Raw genomic sequence first — 19,764 nt, forward strand, 5'->3', positions numbered from 1 at the left:
AAAGCAGGAGAGGTGTTGTATGCCTGAACCCCAGTTGCAGGAAGAGCAAGAAATAGACATATTTTTGAAGCACAATAGCCAGCCAAATTGGCTAGCAAAGTTGATGAGCTTTAGGTTCATTGAGAGTCCTTGTCTCAGGCTGAGAATGGAGAGTGATTGACAAGACATTCAACATGCACCTCTGGCCTTCATGGACAAGCACACGAATGCATACACATGTCCACATAACCTCATTAACAAGTACATGCAAATATAACACACACACACACACACACACACACACACACACACACACACACACACAAAGAGAGAGAGAGACAGAGACAGAGTGAGAAATTGTCATGCATAAGACTCATTCTACTGAATTTCCTAATTCTACTGCTTAATTGTTCTTTTATTCAAAAATGTAGTCAACACTCGGCAGAAAAAAAAAAAGAGTGCTTTTTCCCTCCACTGTAACTCTGCCTCCTAAACCCTATTTTAGCAACCTGAAAGGGACAAATTGCCTGATGAAAGAGAAAATTCTAAGTCTTTAACAGACCATGACAAAAATAGGGCTAAATAATTATTTCTAAGAAAATGAAATTGCTTTTTTTATCACCATACACGGAATGGCTTTCCCAATTGTCCCCTGCAAGTTTCCCAATTGTCCCCTGGTTGTAGAACACACAATTCCTGACAATAGACAATACAACTGAAAAAAAAATTAGTCTCCTGTGTGCAAGAATAACACTTTCCAAGCAGTGGGCCATTTGTGCCTGCTCTCCCTAGACCTTTGCTGCGCAGAATCCTAGCGCAGGCTAATTATATGGGCTAGTTGAAAACCGTGTGAGTGCAATGGGAAGGCAAGCCCTAGAAGAGCAGCTAGGAAAGGTCTTGCCATCAAACTCCAACAACAGGGCAAGACTGAGAAAATACACAGGAGAGCACGTGCTCAGTCATTCTCATTAGCATGCTGCAGTTGACTGCTCTGTCCTAGCACACCCAGAGGTGTCAGGTCCCTGACCTCAGGTCAGAATATTAGAGAACTTCCCCCATGCTGACTCAGTACTTTGCCAGGATGTGCAGATATGGACCATCCTTCCTTTGGGGACTTTACGAAGTAGCACTGGACAACATCAGTGAGAAAGACAATGAGAGGCAAGGGCCGTATGCTGACATGTATTTGAGGGGAGGCATACGCAGATTTCTACAGGGCATGCTGGAGCGAAGAACCATGTTTTCTTCTTCCAGTTTTCTTTTTTCTTAGCCTCATGTGCCTGGTATGTGATCGTTTAGAACTACAAAAGTGTTAGAATTGAGAGTCTCTCTGGAAATGCTAGACTAAATCCTTGTAACATCCACAAGCCTAAAAACAACACAACAGGTTCAACAGGATCAAAACAGATGTGAAGTACCATCTACAATGCATAAGCCACTCTGAGCCTAGTGAGGGGACTGCACAAGGCGAGAAGTCTTGACATGGGTGTTTCAAGCAGTCTACAGAAAGCTCAGGCCGCTGCAGGACCCACAGAGAACTCAAACTGTGTAACTTAAAGAGTTATAGAAAGGACTGTTCTCAAGGGTGAGGTCAGATTACAGGGACTATTAACAATATATCACTGAGTTGATAGGAAGGGAGAGTGTAATGAGGAAGGAGGGAGGGATGGAGGAGGGAAGGAGGGAGTGAGAGACAAGAGATTCAGAGAGAGACAAGAGAGACAGATACAGGGAAGGGGAAGACAGTCATAAAGTCGTGTTCCTCTTTTGGCCAGTGATGTGTTATTGTTAACCTGGAAACCTGGAATGGCCATGCATGGAGAGCACTCCTTTTCCTTCCTCCTGCTTCTTGATCTCGTATGCATGCTCCCACATGTTCAAATCCAACAAATAAACAAACAGTAAGAGACCCCAGAGTCTGCTGATGAAGGTCAGCAGGTCTACCTTTCTGAACAAAGGTAGCCAAAAACTGGGGAGCTATTATGAACTAGAAGGGTGAGCAGAGCATCAGCACTGGGTGTGGCATGGGGGCCACATAGCATGGGCAATTTCTCCAGGAACCTTAGCTCTCACCTGGATCTGAATAGAAAGAAGGCAAGTCACTAACAGCCCATCCTTTGTATAGGATTAGGATATCCAACTCAACCAGATCAACTCAACTCAGAGCCCACTAACATTGTTATGCTTTCTAATAATTTCAAGGATCTTGATAGTCAGGAGGTTCAGACAAAACAGAGAGACACACAGGACATCAAGGGTTACCATGTTGGTCCTGCCTTCCCCCGGTGGACCTGGTCTATAACAGTCAATGAGGTTTCTATGTGAGGTACATGAGTGTCTTCACAAAGCAGGCACCATAGTGAAACATCTCCCTCTTATACCCAAGAAAGTGCACAGCCTGCACAGCATTTTCCAATGGGTCCTGTCTCCTGGATCCTGGTTAACACTCAGCTCTACCTTAGTCAGGAAGCAGCCTGCTGGAGAGCTCAATGTATTGAAAGTCCTAAACTGGTTTGTTCCAAGGTGCAGCTGTAAAGCAGGCTGGACCAGGCCACCAACCTTGGCTTCTCTTCTCAGGTCAGTCTCCCACACGCTCAGGAAAGACAGAAAGTGGATTACCTGCTCAATGCCTTCCTCCCTCCAGCACCACTTCTATAATTGAAAAGTAAGGGAGTATTAACATAAAGAACAGAAGGAAAGCATGATGGTGGACCCTGGGTCAGTCTCCCTGGAACAGATTCCTGGGAGGAGATAAGCTCTATCTCTTGCCTGTCACTGTCCCCCTCCCCCACCCCACCACCCTATCAGCTAAGCACACAGCAAAATGAAACTTAGAACATGTCCTTTCAGGAAGATTTCCTCCTGCGTGCGCGCGCGCGCGCGCGCGCGCACACACACACACACACACACACACACACACACACACGCTTCATTTTCTTTTTGGCAGTAGTGGGACTAAACCTAGGACATATATATATATATATATGTCTCCAGCCTCCTTAAGGGGAATTACAAGCACAACCCAACTCCAAGCTTCATGCACAGAACCTCAGCCCAACACTGTTAGTCTTTCTAGCTATGATCCAAGCAGTAACACTGATACCAGAATATCAGGCCACTGATGCCTCTTCCATGCATCAAGTGTAGAGATCTTGGCTTGCCTGTTCCCTAGTTTGAAAAAGAGGATGTAGTAGATTATTGAAAATTGGAGATTGTAAGCTCCAGTCACTGAGTGATGGGTGAACCACAGCTGAGGCCAGAGGTCAACCATGAACTTGGAGTTGTAAGCAAAATTCTGTTCAAGTGAGCATTTTCCCAGGATAATGCCCCAACCACACATCAAATTCAGAGGAGTGTGCAGGCTTTAAATTTCAGCTAGAATACATAGTGCATAATAAATGTGGCTCTGGGACAGATAAGCTGAATCCTACAGCCAGGGGACGACCTTGCTCATCCCTCCCCCATCCTCCTCAGTAAGGGGACATTCTCAGAGCCAACAATCCTGCAGTGAGCACAGTCTTCTTTTCCAAATGATTTCAAATACGCTTCGGAATGCTTTGAATACAAAACACTTACTTAAAATTAAATGTGAAGAGTGGAACTTACCGTCTTGTTTTGTTAAATAAAGACTTCAAGTCAGATTGCAGATTTTTGCATTTCTCTGTCAGTTGGGGTAACTTCTCCTCCAGATATGTGCTGTTTCATGAAAAAGAATGAAAAAAAAAAGATTGATTTAAAATGAAAGTATGTAAGACATTATTAACAAAACTCAGATTTCATTGATAAGGTATATATCCAAATGAAGTCTGGTTTTCATTTCATTATTGAATTTCTCACTGGAAATAGAAATTGATATTTTCAACTCTGATGGGTCTAAATTTTTAAAAAATTACATAGTAAAGTCAAACTGAAAAGAAATCCATGTTGAAGGCATTGTATTTCCATTTTTTTTCTATTTTCAGGTTAATATCTTTAATGAAGACTCTACTGAGTTTTTTTTTTAATTTTTTTTTAAAGAATTTTTTCTTTCATTTTTACATACCAATCCCAGTTCCCCCTCCTTCTCACAAGGGCTATTTGTAGTTAGAGTTTTTCTGCCTGGCCCAGTCAGGACAAATCTCTCTTACCCGCCAGTCCCACAGTCGCTCAGACCCAACCAAGAAAGCATACAGAAACATATTGCTTATAAACTATATGGCCGTGGCAGGCTGCTTGTTATCTACTTCTTCTCTCTTAAATTAACCCATTTCTGTTAATCTATATTTTGCCACATGGCTCATGGCTTACCAGTGTCTTTACATGTTGCTTCTCATGGCGGCGGCTGGCGGTGTCTCCCCAGCCTTCTACTTCCCAGAATTCTCTTCTCTCTTGTCCCGCCTATACTTCCTGCCTGGCCACTGGCCAATCAGAACTTTATTTACACAGAGCGATATCCACAACAGCTATTTTTTTGTTATTTATTATATTTGTGTTTTAATTTTACACATCAGCCATGGGTTCCCCTGTCCTCCCCCCTCCTGCCCCCACCCCCACCTTCCCCCAGCCCTTCCCCTCCATTCCCATCTCCTCCAGGGCCAAGACTCCCCTGGGGATTCATTTAAACCTGATGAATTCAGTACAGGCAGGTCCAGTCCCCTCCTTCCAGGCTGAGCAAAGTGTCCCTGTGTAAGCCCAAGGTTCCAAACAGCCAGCTCATGCACTAAGGACAGGTCCCGGTCCCACAGCCTGAGTGCCTCCCAAACAGTTCAAGCTATTCAGTTGTCCCACTTATCCAGAGGGCCTGATCCAGCTGGGGCTCCACAGCCTTTGGTTCATAATAATTCATGTGCTTCCATTCGTTTGGCTATTTGTCTCTGTGCTTTTCCAATCTTGGTTACTAAGTGGTTTTAATCACTGTATGTAAATAGCCTTTTTTTTTTTTTTAATAGCTGTCTTGGGTAAGAAGCTCAGAGACACAGGAAATTAATGTTTTCTCCATGAAGAACACAGGTGGAGCTGGCCTCTGAATGTTGTTACGAGCTCCACATGCCTGCTTTTATGAACTCAGAAAATCAGAGGTGGGACATAAGCAAACCAAAAAAAGCAGCATAGGACAAAGGAAATGCACTCTAGCACACAAGGAGCCTCATAGACACATGCATGTTGTTCAACTGACTCTCAGAAATAAAAGAACCTCATGAACACAAGCATGTTAACTAACTGAATCTTAGACACAGTGAGGGTCATTGACACAGTGTTCAATGGAGACACTGTATCTGAGTCCACCAGCAGGGAGCCAAGCAAACAGATTTAAGATCTGGACAAAGACAAGACAGACCACACTTCTTTAGACCATGGGTGTGAGAGACGAGAGAGAAGGGGGCTTGCAGGTAAAGAGAAGAGCAAAATAGATTCACAACTAACTCTACAATATTTCTCAAAGGTGCATTCTGAAACTGCTGGGTGTGGGTTACCTGTGGGCTCGCAAAGTCTCTCTGAGGGCCAGCAAGATGGCTCCAAGCCTGGTGACCTGATTTCAGTTCTCAGAGCACAGGGTGGAAGGAGAGAACGACTCCCCTAAGTTGTCTGACCTTCCTTCTCCCATCACTCCCCCTCCTCCACTCTTCCCCTAACAGGACTTCCTGTGCAATTCCAATGTATTATCACATTTACAGGCATTTGTTTATTTCTAATTTGTAGTGTGTTTTCTTCAGGCAGCACCGTTAATGAAGTGAATTACCCAGTCAGCGATGCTTTAAATTACGATGGCTTTGTAATGTTCAATTGTGGAACGGTGACAACCAGGTGCCAGCAGAACTGTCTCATACACCTTTCCTTAAACTGGAGAGTATCTGTCTTAATAAAAACAAACTAGCTTTGCTCAGCTACAAACCAGGCAGGCTGCATACAAATCAGATGAGAGTAGCTGATGCATAGTGCAGATGACAGGATGGAGTCTGCAGAAGCAAGCAAGGTCTTTGGAGTTAGTGGGGCTGACCTTGCCTTATGGGCTTCACTCTGGCCTTAGCCTTCAGCCTGTGAGTTTCTCTTTCTTAATTCTTCCCAGTTAAGTAGCTAAAGGGATTAAGTGGGGTATGTATGAAAACATCTGACACACAGAAGCCAATAAATAACTGTTGTCTTCTTGTTCCAAACTCATCACTGAAATCTGTCCTCAGGCCACTCAGTTCAGGCCAATTATTCTTATCACCACTGGGGCTACAGACACCTCTGTTTGCAGGGAGTCCCTCAATCCCCAGAGAACAGACAGGGGGCCTTCTAGATCCCTTTGCCTTCTGTGTCTCTCTGTCCCTTTTTCCATTCAAATTCTTCAGTTTCTTCATTTTTCTTCCACCTTTCTAAGACACTCTGGAGGAAGGGAACAAAAGCCTTCTAAGCTCTGAGGTGAAAAAAACCTCATGACTGGATGACAGATTCCATCTTAGGTATTGGCATGCAGCCCCAAAGGGATGTGATGGTGAGCGCCCTTTAACGTCTGATTGGCGGGCAGCTTTTGGATAAGTCAAAGGGAACAGAGAAGGGGAGCAGTCAAATGAAAGCAGGAACTCCAAAGGCTCTGAGTCAGAAGCACCTGGTAAAACAAGCCATGAGGCAAGGCAGGGCTGATGTGTAAGCTGTCCCCCAACCCAGGGATCTGGTCAGAAGAGTCCAACCCAAAGGTCTGGTATCAGTAAGTGTGGAGGTGAGAGCAGTCCCGGCTATGGCGAGCCACAGAAGCAAATGACATCAGAGTCCTCTACAAGGATCTCATTTTAAGAGATGAATCAGGAGATGTCCACCTGGTACTAGCTCATAGTGTGGTCTGAGCTGCTGGTGAAGAGAAAGAAAGAGGAACAGAATTCAAAGGCACTGTCTAAACCACCCTTCAAACCTCAAGGAGAGATTCTGCAAACTCCAAGTATGATTTCTGTTTCTGTCCCCTCCAAGTCTTATTACTGCTGTTCAATTCCAGTTCATTGTAATTTTCTGATGAAAACATCTTACTCAGTTATCTCAAACAGAAAATTACAGGCTTGTATATTCATGACCAGACTCCACAGCAAGCATCTCTGCCATGCCACCCCCTCTGCCACCAGGGAGACATATCCTGGCTAGCTCAGTGATTCTCTCCCTGGAGATGTGCTAGAACGAGGAGACTACTTTGGTTTGTAAAGCTTCCCAGACCAACAAGCTGAGATGGCTACAATGGTCTTCCTTGACAATGCTCCGCTGCAAGATGGCCATTGCTGCTCACCTGCCTCTGTGCAAGCCTGTCTTGCTATCTATCTGTAGCATTTAGCACATCTGTCACATCTTGCCAGCTCCCTTGATTCCCCTCCACTGACATCCCCTCACACCTTGCAAAATCAGTGACTGAAGAAATACAGCTCCAACCATAGATATCCCTAGACATGTTGCCCATAGGGCTGGTGACTTAGTAAATCCATGGCGTCCAATTTGCTAGGCCTTCCATGTGCCTTAACAATCCTATTTCAAACCCCAGTTCTCTCAGTGGCCACTCTATGCATTCAGTTATCCTACTGTCCTGACCATTCACTGCCCTTCTAACATCTTACTCAATCATGCTGCCTGTTTCAGAGGATACAGTGCTGCTGGGTGTGATTAATCCATAGCTGCCAGTCCTGACCTTCCATCTGAAAGAAAGGCCTCCTCTTTCACATATGATAATGCACCTGCCACTCCACCCCTCTATGTCTCCTCTGAGATCAGGTCCTTCCTATTGCTCCTTCTGAAAGCATCCTTACCTCTTGTTCTCTACCATCGCCATCATCAATTCACTCCTGTCTCAAAATCAAAAGCAAAACAACTCACTTTGCCATTCCCCTCGCTTTATTGCCTATTCTAATCTTCTCTATTTACAAACTGGCTCTCAGAGAGCATCACTAAGTCAAAAGAGACCTCAGTGCCTCTCCTTCGCTTCCCAACCTGCAGCAGTATCGGTTCTGCCCACAGCCAGGGCCCTTCTGCAGCCTCTTTTCTGGGTCATCCTGTATGTCTTGGTATTTATTGCCTGTCATTCGTTTTCTGATATGACTTTAAAATCATGACTGGCATTCAGCTACAGCTGTTGTCCTGTACATTGCCTCTGGGTCTCCCGCCTTTGCAACCTGCCTGCTCTCCCTGAACCCCGCCACAGGCCTCTTTTTCCTCATTTATTCTCATTGCCCCACAGTGGGCTATCTCACTTGAACACTTGATCAGATCATGCCAATTCTCTGCTCCGACTCTTCCCCCTCGGGATATGTAGCCCACTCCTTAGTGGGATATCCAAGACATCAGCCACCTAGCTGGCTGGCCTCTGACTGTGAGTTTAGTGGCAGTTTGCTAACCGTTACATGATACAAATTTTCCTTTCTCTTCATTCCCTGTAAATCTGATCCCATGAATTCTGACCGCCTTTATTACTTAATAATAGAATTTGTTTGCTTGGTGCCAACAAACAAGCCTCTAGGCACATTTTCATGCTTCAATGTGTCAGGAGGAGGAACTTTTTAATAAGACTTGGGGGAGAGGAGACAAAATGAAGCATTTCTCCTATCAGTGTTATCTCTGTAGGTGCTGGGCTTTTGTGAAAATTCTGTTTTTATAAGTCATCTTTGAGTTGAGAGTGGTCATTTTACAAGTTCACCTGGCAAGAAGCTGGGGAGACTGTACCAGCTCTTGCCAAGAATTAAACAGTACCACTCTGATAATGCAAAGAATATCTCTCAAAGGGATGATGTTACACAAATCTGCAGAATACAGCTATTGATACTTAGCATCCACCAAGACCTCTAAAGCACAGAATTAATGTCACCTTCTGAATGTGACCTGTAATCATGCAATCATGCAATCAGTCCCCCAGCCAAGTAAAACATTCCAAGGAACAATCTGCATGTAAGGCTCTCAGGAACTCGAAGTGCAGCTAGGCTCTATTTATGGTAACATAATGGGTGCCACAACATAAAGCTTAAAGTCTAATCAATTTTCCTCTCTCGGAAGAATGGATGCATTAATAATAGGCAGAGAATAGTTTCTAAAAACAGAAAGCTCAAAGAATGAATTTTTTAGATAAATATTTCTAATATTCCTTTTTCATCCAAGAGTGATGAGATATGACAGCATGCTGACCACTAGCAGAAAACGCTATGCAGAGGGGTCCAACAGCCTCTGGGTCTCAGGCCATGATGACCACCAGGGTTCTACCTCTGCACCGTAGAGTTAGAATCTAAGATCATCAAGCAAATTTCTTATGGTGTGTTCCCCTACCCCCATGTGAGAATCTGATAAAAGAATAGCAAGTGTAATGATTGATCTTGACTTTCAACTCGACGGGAACTAGAATCCACTAAGAGACATGCCTCTGGGTGGTCTATGAGGGTGTTTGCAGCAAGGGTGAAATGAATGGAGTAGATTCTCCCACCCCCAGAGTGGACAGACCTTTCCAGAAGGCCCAGATACAAATATTTGCAAGGGGGAAGTCGTTCTGTTTGTATCTTGCTAGTCAGACCCTTTTGTGGTCACTGCTGCCACCATGTTTTGCTTACATTAGAACCCATCTTTTTCTGAAGACAGGAGCTTATCAGTAATTCTCCAGGTCTTCAGCATCAGCCTGGGACCGCTGAGGCTCAGGGATGTGGGTTGATCAGCTACCAGATTCTCAGATTCTAGATAACCATTGCTAGACTAACTGGTTCCTTTGGTATAAGCCAACCTGATAAATCTTTTATAACAAGTGTTCATTCATCCCTCAGTTCTGTTCCCAGCCCACTGTGTTGTTGGTTACTTCCCATTAACAAAGTGTAGTGCTCTTACTTGTAAATCATTCTTAGATGTGTGTTGATGAATGTTGCTTCTGAAATGCCCATACTCAAAAATAGATAAAATTGAGGTTCGCTGCCTACAAAGATGAGGGACAAATCCTGATCCTTCTCTTTGCTCGGTCATTCATCAGTAATGTGTAGAGTCCACACCATGTGCCTGAGAGAAGGATGGCACTTGAGATACTCCAGTGAATAGAGCCACGGCACTGCTGCCTTGGAGCAAGCCATCTGCTGAGGAGGACAAGCAACTAAACCATCTGACCAGCAGCATGAGAGCCAGCTATTTTCCATAATCATATTAATTTGAAGAAACCATGAATCTGTGCATTTAATTCAAAATACGGGAACTGCTTTTAAAATGACAACAGAGATGGTGACTTATTCTTTTAAACACAAACACTGCTGGCAACTTAAATTGTAAAATATTCTGCAGATCATCTCTGTTTACTTGGCTCTTATCTGTTTCCATTTACCATCAATGAAGATTAATTAGCCACCCCTTGACTATTAAATCAGTTATCAAGACACATTCTCAAACATTCCCATTATGAAAAGACAGTTTTCAAAATTATAAATTCAGAACTGCTGTACATATATAAAATGATATACACTAAGGATTTTACTTTGTTCATAAGGGACCCAGTTAAAGGAAGAATCCATAGCATGAACACATTTATAAATCAAGAATATTGAGATGAATTTGTGGAGGTAAAGCTGGTTAGAAAGGGGTAAGATAATTTGCATATTTATAGACAAAAATTAGTTTGCATGATGCGTATAGCTAAGAGTTCTCAAATAGCTCCCAGAGGACCAGACTAAGATAATTCAGAGTTGTGGGATCTAAACACAGCAAACTTATTAATGAACCTGTTGGCTAGATTTCATGGTCACTGGGAGAGAAAAAGCATCCATAGACTTACTCAGCTGTGAACTCTATGAACTATAATGCCAGCCAACATGTGCCCACAATGGAAATAGTGGGATCACAGTTATGGGAGCAACCAACTACTCTTTGATTGGATTTTGGGCAAGATCCATGGGAGGAAATCATGGAACTACACATCTGGTGACAACCACTGGCTGGGGAGATCATAGGTCCTACACTACGCAGGGGGCAACATATTATACTTGTTTAACTAACTTAATGTGACATGAAACTGTCTTCTAACCATAAACATTTACACCCACAGACAATGCTACTCTGCTTTAGTCAGAGAAGCTTCACTGGGCAATGACAGTGGTGGATGCATAAACTAGCAGTTGTTTGAGATGCCGAGCATAAGGAACAGCTGAGTGTTCAGCCCTAGAAAGGACATTTACCAGCCCCTTTAAAACCAACATCTGGGCCGGGCGGTGGTGGCGCACGCCTTTAATCCCAGCACTTGGGAGGCAGAGCCAGGTGGATCTCTGTGAGTTCGAGGCCAGTCTGGCCTACCAAGTGAGTTCCAGGAAAGGAGCAAAGCTACAGAGAAACCCTGCCTTGAAAAACAAAAAAAAAAAAAACAAAAAAAAACAACATCTGGACAGAACAACAGACTACAGAATGGGAAAAGATTTTTAACAACTACACATTGATTGAGGGCTAATATCCAAAAGACTTAAAGAACTTAAAATTCTATCAAAAAAATCAAGAAAAAATAACCCAATTAAACACTGGAGTATAGATCTAAGCTAAGAATTCTCAATAGAAGAAACTCAAATGGCTGAGAAACACTTAAAGAAATGTTCAACATCTTAAATCATCAGGGAAATGCAAATTAAAACTACTTTGAGCTGGGCAGTGGTGGTGCATGCCTTTAATCCCAGAACTAGGAGGGGGGCCAGGAACAGGTGTATCTCTGTGAGTTCAAGGCCAGTTTGGTTTATAAAGCAAGTTCCAGGACAGCCAGGGCTACACAGGGAAACCCTGTCTCAAAAAATAAAAATAAAAACAAAAACACCAAAACAAACAAACAAAAACAAAACAAGACTGCAATAATTTGTCTGAAGAAAAAACTACTTTGAGATTTCATCTTGCACCTGTCAGAATGGCCAGGAAATAGAATAGATAGCTATGGATGGATTGGGGAGGGGGCGGGGACAAAGGGAGGGGTGGGGGAGATAAGGAAAATGGAAGGAATACAGGGAGACACAGCTAAAATTAAGGGCCATTTGGGTGATGATATGAAAACCTAATACAGTAGAAGCTTCCTAAAATATATACCTATATAAAAGCAATCTAAATGAAATCACCAAGTAATAGGGGAGACAGAGCCCCCAACTGCTCATGTCTTGTCACCTAATGAAGCCTCTAGTGCCTGGAATGGGCTACATCTAATTGAGTTGTTGATCAAAAGATTCCCATGAGAACCTCCAAGGCTGTTGCCAAGACTATAGGTTGCTCTCCACAAACTGACCACAAGGCTCCATTGCTGAAGACACCACCTACACAACTCATTGAACATGAAGAAGCCAAGCTGGTGCTTCCATAGAGCATTCATGCATACATTCTAGTGTCTTTGGTACCAGAAGGTACACTACATGCTACCAAAAGAGATACATAAACACCAATGCAACCACAAACCCTTTGATCTACAGTGGTGTCTTGCCTACAAAATATACTAGGACAATGGTGGCACAAAGCCTGTAGGAGTAATAAACCAAAGTTTATTTGACTTAAGGCCCACTATATGAGATGCAAACCATATCTGACACTGCTGGAATGACTAGGAACCTAAGACTAGATAGCCTAGTCACTTAGGGTAAAACTAAATATTAAAAGCATGCAGCAATAAAATAATCCCTAATGAAATTCTGCTATACTCATAGATCAGTGTCTTGCTCAGCCATCATCAGAGAAGCTTCCTCCTGCAGCAGATAGGAACAGATACAGAGACCCACAGCCAGATATCATGCAGATCATCAGAGACCTCAGAACACTCAGCCCTGAAGGGATAGCCCCATCAAATCTCTCTCTCAGAGCTCAGGGAACCCTGAGAAGAGAACTTTTAGGATAGAAAGAGAGAAAATATGTATAAGTTTAAAACAAAATAAATAAAAAATAAGATAATAATAATAGTAATAAAGACTTAACATGACATTATGAGACAAAGAACCTCCAAAGATACACTGAGTTTGTTTTTTGTTGACCATCTACTGTTCCTCCAGTTAAGGTTCCCTTGGAGAAAGCTAAATTTATCTTTTGCAAGTGGTTATCAGTTGGATGTTGTGTTTGGGTTAGGGATGGGGGCATGTGTCCACTTCTCCTTTCAGCTTTAGGACCCCAATTGGTGCAGACCCATGCAGGTCCTGTGCATGCTGCCTCAGTCTCTGTGAGTTCACATGTGCCTGGATCCTGTTGATTTAGAGGCCCTTGTTTCCTTGGTGCCCTCCATGTACACTGGCTCTCACACTCTTTCTGCACATGGAGGCCAGAGTACAACCTTCAGTGTCATTTCTCAAGAGCTGCCCATCTTATTTTTTAAAGACAGGGTCTTTCACTGGCTGGAAGTATGTCAAGCAGGCCAAAGTTGACAAACAGGGAACCCCAGAGATCCAACTGTCTCCTTCCCCAGCCTCCACCACTATGGACCACTATGCCCGGCTGGGTTCTGAGGATAAAACATATTTCTTCACGCTTGCAAGGCAAGCACTGCACTAGTGTAACCATCTCCTTAGCCCTGTTTCAACAAATCCACATATATCAGCATGCTTACAAATGAAAGACATAAGACACATGTATGGTATGGCCCTTAGGTACACCTTCCTTATGTCTGTTTCATTTATTCCTCATCAGAAACCTGTAAGTGAGTTACTGGATACATTCCAGGAAATGAGGAAAATGAGGCACCTCTAAAATCCCTCTCCTAATTAAGAGTGGTTTTTTTTTTTTTAATCCATATACTACAATTATGTTTGCTCCACCATCACACTACCCCAACTCCCTTCAAGGGAGCCCCATTTCACTGCAGCATTACTGCCTCTATCTTCTGATGAGTTTATGGGAGGTTACAAGGGCTCTCTTTTTGATTAAACTCCATTATGTCTTACCCTGAACTCTTTTCAATTAGCTCCTATTATCGGGCATGCCCTTAAGAGCCCAATTCTAGCAATAACCTTGCTAGGTCAGGTTATTCTGCACCCCACATTCTTCCTGAGTATCCTGATTATCTCCTCAAACTCACTGTCCATTGTCCTAATTTTAGCTGCCAACCTGGTGTAGACTAGAGTCACTTGCAAAGGGAGCCCCCATTGAAACTTTTCTCAGGTGAGATTGGACTGTGAGAATATCTGTGAGAGGTTGTTTTGATTGTCCATTCCTATAGGAGGGCCCAGCACACTGCGGGCAGCACCACCCCTAGGCAAGTAGTCCTGGGCTGGATAAGAAACTAAGCAGAAGCCTGTGAGCAAGCCAGCAAGCAGCCTTCTTCCATGGTTTCTGGTTCATGCGCCTGCCTTGATTTCCTACCCTGACTTCCTTCAGTGATGGGAGGTGATCTGGAAGTGTATATCAGACAAACTTTTCCTCACCTAAGTTCTTTTGGTTAGGGTTTTATTATGATGGCAACAGAAAAACACCTAGAATATCTGATCATTCGGATCTGCCCCAGCAAAATCCTAAACTTACACTCTCCTTACCTTAAATGTTTCCTCCTAATAATTTCCCATACATTAACACGTGTGTGTGTGTGTGTGTGTGTGTGTGTGTGTGTGTGTGTGTGTGTGAGTATGATCCTGGTACTTAGTTATAGTTTTCTGCTTTTCCTTCTGCTTGCAGTTGAACCCATGTCTGTCTACTGTAAACTTCCATGGTAATAACACACACTGTGATAGCTATCTAAGTAAAATCTGCCTCACCACTGGAACAGGTATTGTGAATGGCTGTTTCTTACAGCCCTTTCACTTTTACACACTGTAGATAACAATGGCAGCGCAGAAGCATTCTTGTTTAAAGGCATGCCAATGAGTTAATTTCTAGTGGAGAGACAGCCCCTGCCATACATACACACTGAGGAAAAGTTAGCTTGGCCTTGCTTCAATACTCATCGCTCTTCCTAATTTGTAATTGGGTCTGTTCTATAAACACTCTTTTAAATCAGTTATAACATCTCACGAGTTTCCTCACTGGTACATTACATAGAATCTTCACAGTGTTCATTCTCATATCTGTGTGAGATGTGTTCTCTGCCTTCTTATAAAAAGTACCTTTTAACACTCCGCACAAGGGTACTGAGATCATCCCTGAATGGAATAAACAGAGTCTACTGATCAAGATCAACATTCATGGTGAAAAGACACTGATCCCCATCTCTGTTCTTCCACGTATTGCACATTAGCCTTGGGGAAGTCATTTAACCTTTCTCTATCTGGAGATAACAGCACCTCTCACACGGGAGTGAAGCAAAGTCTGTAGGAGATAGTTCATGAACAATCTCAGCACAGTGACAGGAACGGGTAGCCACGTACTAAGTGGCATTCAGAGCAGTTGTCCATACTGCACTGTTTATCACTGTGTTGCCTGCCTCTTGAAGGGAAGCATATCTGACTGCATCATGTTCCCCTGTTTCTCCTGAGAAGTTTTATTAAAAACACAAATCTTGGTTTAGTAAATGGGGGTGGGAGCTAACGTGTGGCATTTCTAATAGACTCCCAGGTCGTGCTACTGATGAGAGTGGTCCAGGTAACGAGGTCTGGGAAGGCTCAGAGTCACGTTCGTCTGCCCTCCTAGTCTCTTAATAGTCCACGATGGTTAAAAATGGGTTGGCAACTTGATGGGATTTGTAAGCACCACATGAAAACTTTCTGAGCCTGGGTATGCCTGCAAAGGGTTATCTGGATAAGGTTAATTGATGTGGAGAGATCTAATGTAATGTAGGGAACCATTCCATGGACCGGGGTCCTGAATCGACTGAAAAGGTAAGCTAGGCAGAAGCATCCCTCAGTCTCTGCTTCTGGACTGTGGGTACAATGTGAGCAGCCATCTCAAGTTCCCCACCACAACCACTGAACTCTCCAACTGTGACCTCAAACAAACCTTTCTCCCTTCAGTTCCTACTGTCATCGCATCACAGCGATCAGAAAGGTAACTAATGCACAGCCTATAGCAAGACTTCGCAGACCAGTAATGTGAGAGACTCTTACAGCTGAAGTGCAATGTTGGTGGGAAAGAAATAGAATAACTTGGAAATCATGAGAGTAAAATGAGCTAAATCACATGTCACTAAATGGGGATTTTTTTTTTCCACATGAAAAAGCACAACAAAGGAACTAATGTAAGAGGAGTCTTGCGTGCTGAGAACACAACATAATTGCTTTTCTGACTCAGCTACAGGCTTGGTCTCCCAGCAGCTCTGTATCAAGGCAAACCTCCAGGCAGCCCTGAATGGAATCTAGTCCTGTGAATGCAGCCCTTGAATGTCCATTATGCAAAATCTTGGTGACAGCTAAAGGATGCAGGTCAGCTCTGAGAAGTCATCAAATGATGCAAGCACTGGAGATGCCTTTTGATGTCAGTTGTAGCCACACTGAAGAATTCATCTTGTTTTTCTAATGACAATCAGCATGTTCTCAACCACATGAGTGTATTTCTGTGCTATCTGAATAGTTTTCACTCAATCTTGGAGAATCAACCTTTGAGACAAGAACTTTAGTAAGAAGACACCTTGTATTTTTATTCTTTCCTTTCCTTTTTCTTGCTCAGACTGGTCTCAAACTTGCTATTTAGCCCAGTTTAGCTTCAGACTTGGATGCTCCTGCCTCAGCTTCCTGGGTGCTGGAATTACAGATGTGCACTCCTATAATAGTGACTCTGCATACAAATGTGCACTCCTACAGTAGTGATTCTGTGTACAGATGTGCACTCCTACAGTAGTGATTCTGTGTACAGATGTGCACACCTACAATAGTAACTGTGTACATATGTGCACTCCCACAGTAGTGACTCTGTGTACAGATGTGCTCTCCTACAGCAGTGACTGTGTACATATGTGCACTCCCACAGTAGTGACTCTGTGTACTGAGGTGTACACCTTCAATAGTAACTGTGTACAGATGTGCTCTCCTACAGCAGTGACTGTGTACATATGTGCACTCCTACAGTAGTGACTCTGTGTACAGATGTGCTCTCCTACAGCAGTGACTGTGTACATATGTGCACTCCTACAGTAGTGACTCTGTGTACAGATGTGCACACCTACAATAGTAACTGTGTACATATGTGCACTCCCACAGTAGTGACTCTGTGTACTGATGTGTACACCTTCAATAGTAACTGTGTACAGATGTGCTCTGCTACAGCAGTGACTGTGTACATATGTGCACTCCTACAGTAGTGACTCTGTGTACATTTGTGCACACCTACAATAGTAACTGTGTACAAATATGCACTCCTACAGTAATGTCTCTGTGTACAGATGTGCACTCCTACAGTAGTGACTGTGTACAGAGGGACACACCTACAATAGTAACTGTGTACAGATATGCACCCTACAGTAGTGACTCTGTGTACAGATGTGCACACCTCCATTAGTGATTCTGTGTACAGATGAGCACAATTACAATAGTAAATGTGTACAGATGTGCACCCCTACAGTAGTGACTCTGTGTACAGATGTGCACACCTACAATAGTAACTGTGTACAGATGTGCACCCCTACAGTAGTGACTCTGTGTACAGGTGTGCACTCCTATGTTACTGACTCTGTTACTATTAAAAGTTTCTGTGAATGGAGTAGTCTGTTCTTGGATCACTGTAAGAAAAGATGGGACCAATGTAACCAGGGGAAAAGCTGAAAGCCAACCTGATGGTGCTGCCTAATGAAGGTAGAGACTTCAGGGAAGTCACATGTCACAGAAACTTGAAGCTACAAGAACTAGCTGCTGATTACATGTGTCTGAAAATCTTTTCATGGCTATTTGTGTTCATTTGTAGAGTTTAGAACAATGATTGCAAAGAAATTTTCAGAAATAATGTTCAAACATTGGGGGGATACCTTGTGTTCCAAATAAAATAAGAAGAGTATGTCAAAAAATTAATAAAAATAGCAAATGGAATATCTTGTCTTCCTGTGATTTCAAATATCAAATGACATGAAAGATCTGAAAAATGATGATTTCCTGATTCAGGGATACAAAGAGAGCACTAGCTTATTCAGTCTATGGGAAACATGCAAATCTTGGAGAGATTTCTGGTTTTTCCAAGCAACCTATATTTTATAAGATAATGATCACAATTTGTTAAAGAAAGAATTCCCCTTGTCTCAAGTTTTTGGCTAGGATCAAATGTAAAAAGACAGTTGCAGTCCTCTGTCCATGGGCTATGATGGACTGTTTCCCACACCTGCCTCTGGTGTGACTCCGTTGTCTTTCCTAACTCTCTAATAAATTCAAATCAATGAGTGAATAAATAACCAAACAGAAGTGAGGACTCATGACAACTCATCTGGGGGAGAGTAAACTCTGAGGCCAGTCACAATTTAAAAAACTGAATATTCTAGAGAGAAAAAAAGAGGAAGAACTCTTAGAACAAGGGTCTTCTGATGAACTCCTTGCTAATCATAAGAATTAATTAATCTGATGGGCCCAATCTCTTAGTTCTATTTAACTGAGATTTTGTGGTATTTAAAAAGAAATATTAAAATTTTCTCATTAATATTTAGTGAAAGTCTAAGGAAAGTGTGTAGCCCAATTTACTGTGCTTAGGTACACTATAATTATGAAAGGTTAGGAGAGTGTCCCGAGAAACCTATCACTCATAGCCTGAAGCAATATAATTACAGATGAAATCCGACCAGGAAGCAGAGCAAAGACATAATCTTTGAAAAGATGGAATAAAAGTGACTCAAATGTGGTATTAGGTTCTGAGAAGTGCAGTCAATCAAATGTCATTTCAGGCAACTCAGGAGCAGTAAACCTCCTTGACAAATCTGAACTACATCCAAGTGTTAATTTCTCATCTGCTTACTCACAACTTCCCAGCCAACATAGTGTCCTAATGTGACTCCTCTTACAATCTAGGATAATCTGACTCTAGGTAAAGAGGAGCAACTTGGTCTTGTTGCGGTTTTATTTGGGGTGGGCTGAGTCTTTCCCTTTCAGCCTTGCTATCTCCCCTTTAAGTTGGCAGAGCCCAGAAGCTGTCTCCATTGGTCATCAGGACTTCTTTTCAAGTCCTGTAAAGCTGGCCTCTAAAGCACCTCCTACCAGGAGGACCTCCATTCAACCGCTTACTACTCCTATTTCCTATCCATCTGAAAAAGGAGTCGAGACCATGCCCAGCAATGAGTTCTAATGAGTGTTCATGTCTCATGCCTCAAGATGAACAGATTTGCATTTCAAAAAATGCTTTTAAGGAATGTTTTCTTCTACTCCCAGCCCTGATGCTTTTAAGCAAAACCCGAAAGATCTCTGGCTTATCTGTTTAGAGTCACACCAGCCTTTGGGCCTCTCTCTCTCTCCTCTATCCCATCATGCCCCTCCTCCAGCCTGCCTGAGTCTGTACTTCCAGACCTTCAGCTGGAAGCCTTTCTCAGTTTTCACTAATTTTCTTAGGGTTTCTATTGCTGTGAAGAGACACCATGACCACAGCAACTCCTATAAAGGAAAACATTTAATTGCAGTGGCTCACTTACAATTCAGAGGTTTATAATTCACTCCTCAGGAAAAGAAGCAAGGCAGCATGCAGGCAGACATGGTACTAGAAAAAGAGCTGAGAGTTCTTAACATCTTGACTCACAGACAACAGAAAGTGGTCTGAGACACTGGGCATGGCTTGAGTCTATATTAGACCTCCAAGTTTGCTTCCACAGTGACACACTTCCTCTAACAAAACCATACCTACTTCAACAAAACCATACCTTCTAATAGTGTCATACCCTTTAGGGGACATTTTATTTCAAACTACCACACTAATGAAGGTTTTGTTGTTTTGTTTTGTTTTGTTTTTAATTTTGGAGGCAGTTTCTTTTTATAGCCTAGGTTAGCCTAGAACTCATGATATCTTAGC

The 19,764-nt window shown here is 42.9% G+C and overlaps 1 protein-coding gene across 1 annotated transcript in view; it reads right to left on the reverse strand.

The window, feature by feature from the left end:
- St8sia6 (ST8 alpha-N-acetyl-neuraminide alpha-2,8-sialyltransferase 6) overlaps positions 1–19,764 on the reverse strand; it is a 137,886-nt gene that overhangs the window by 66,893 nt on the left and 51,229 nt on the right. Inside the window, exon 3 of the mRNA XM_036188388.1 lies at positions 3,586–3,675. Coding sequence (XP_036044281.1) covers positions 3,586–3,675 — 90 coding nt within the window. The remainder of the gene's footprint in view (positions 1–3,585; positions 3,676–19,764) is intronic.

The sequence above is a fragment of the Onychomys torridus genome, chromosome 5 (genome assembly GCF_903995425.1).
Source record: "Onychomys torridus chromosome 5, mOncTor1.1, whole genome shotgun sequence".
In the NCBI taxonomy this organism is placed as follows: domain Eukaryota; kingdom Metazoa; phylum Chordata; class Mammalia; order Rodentia; family Cricetidae; genus Onychomys; species Onychomys torridus.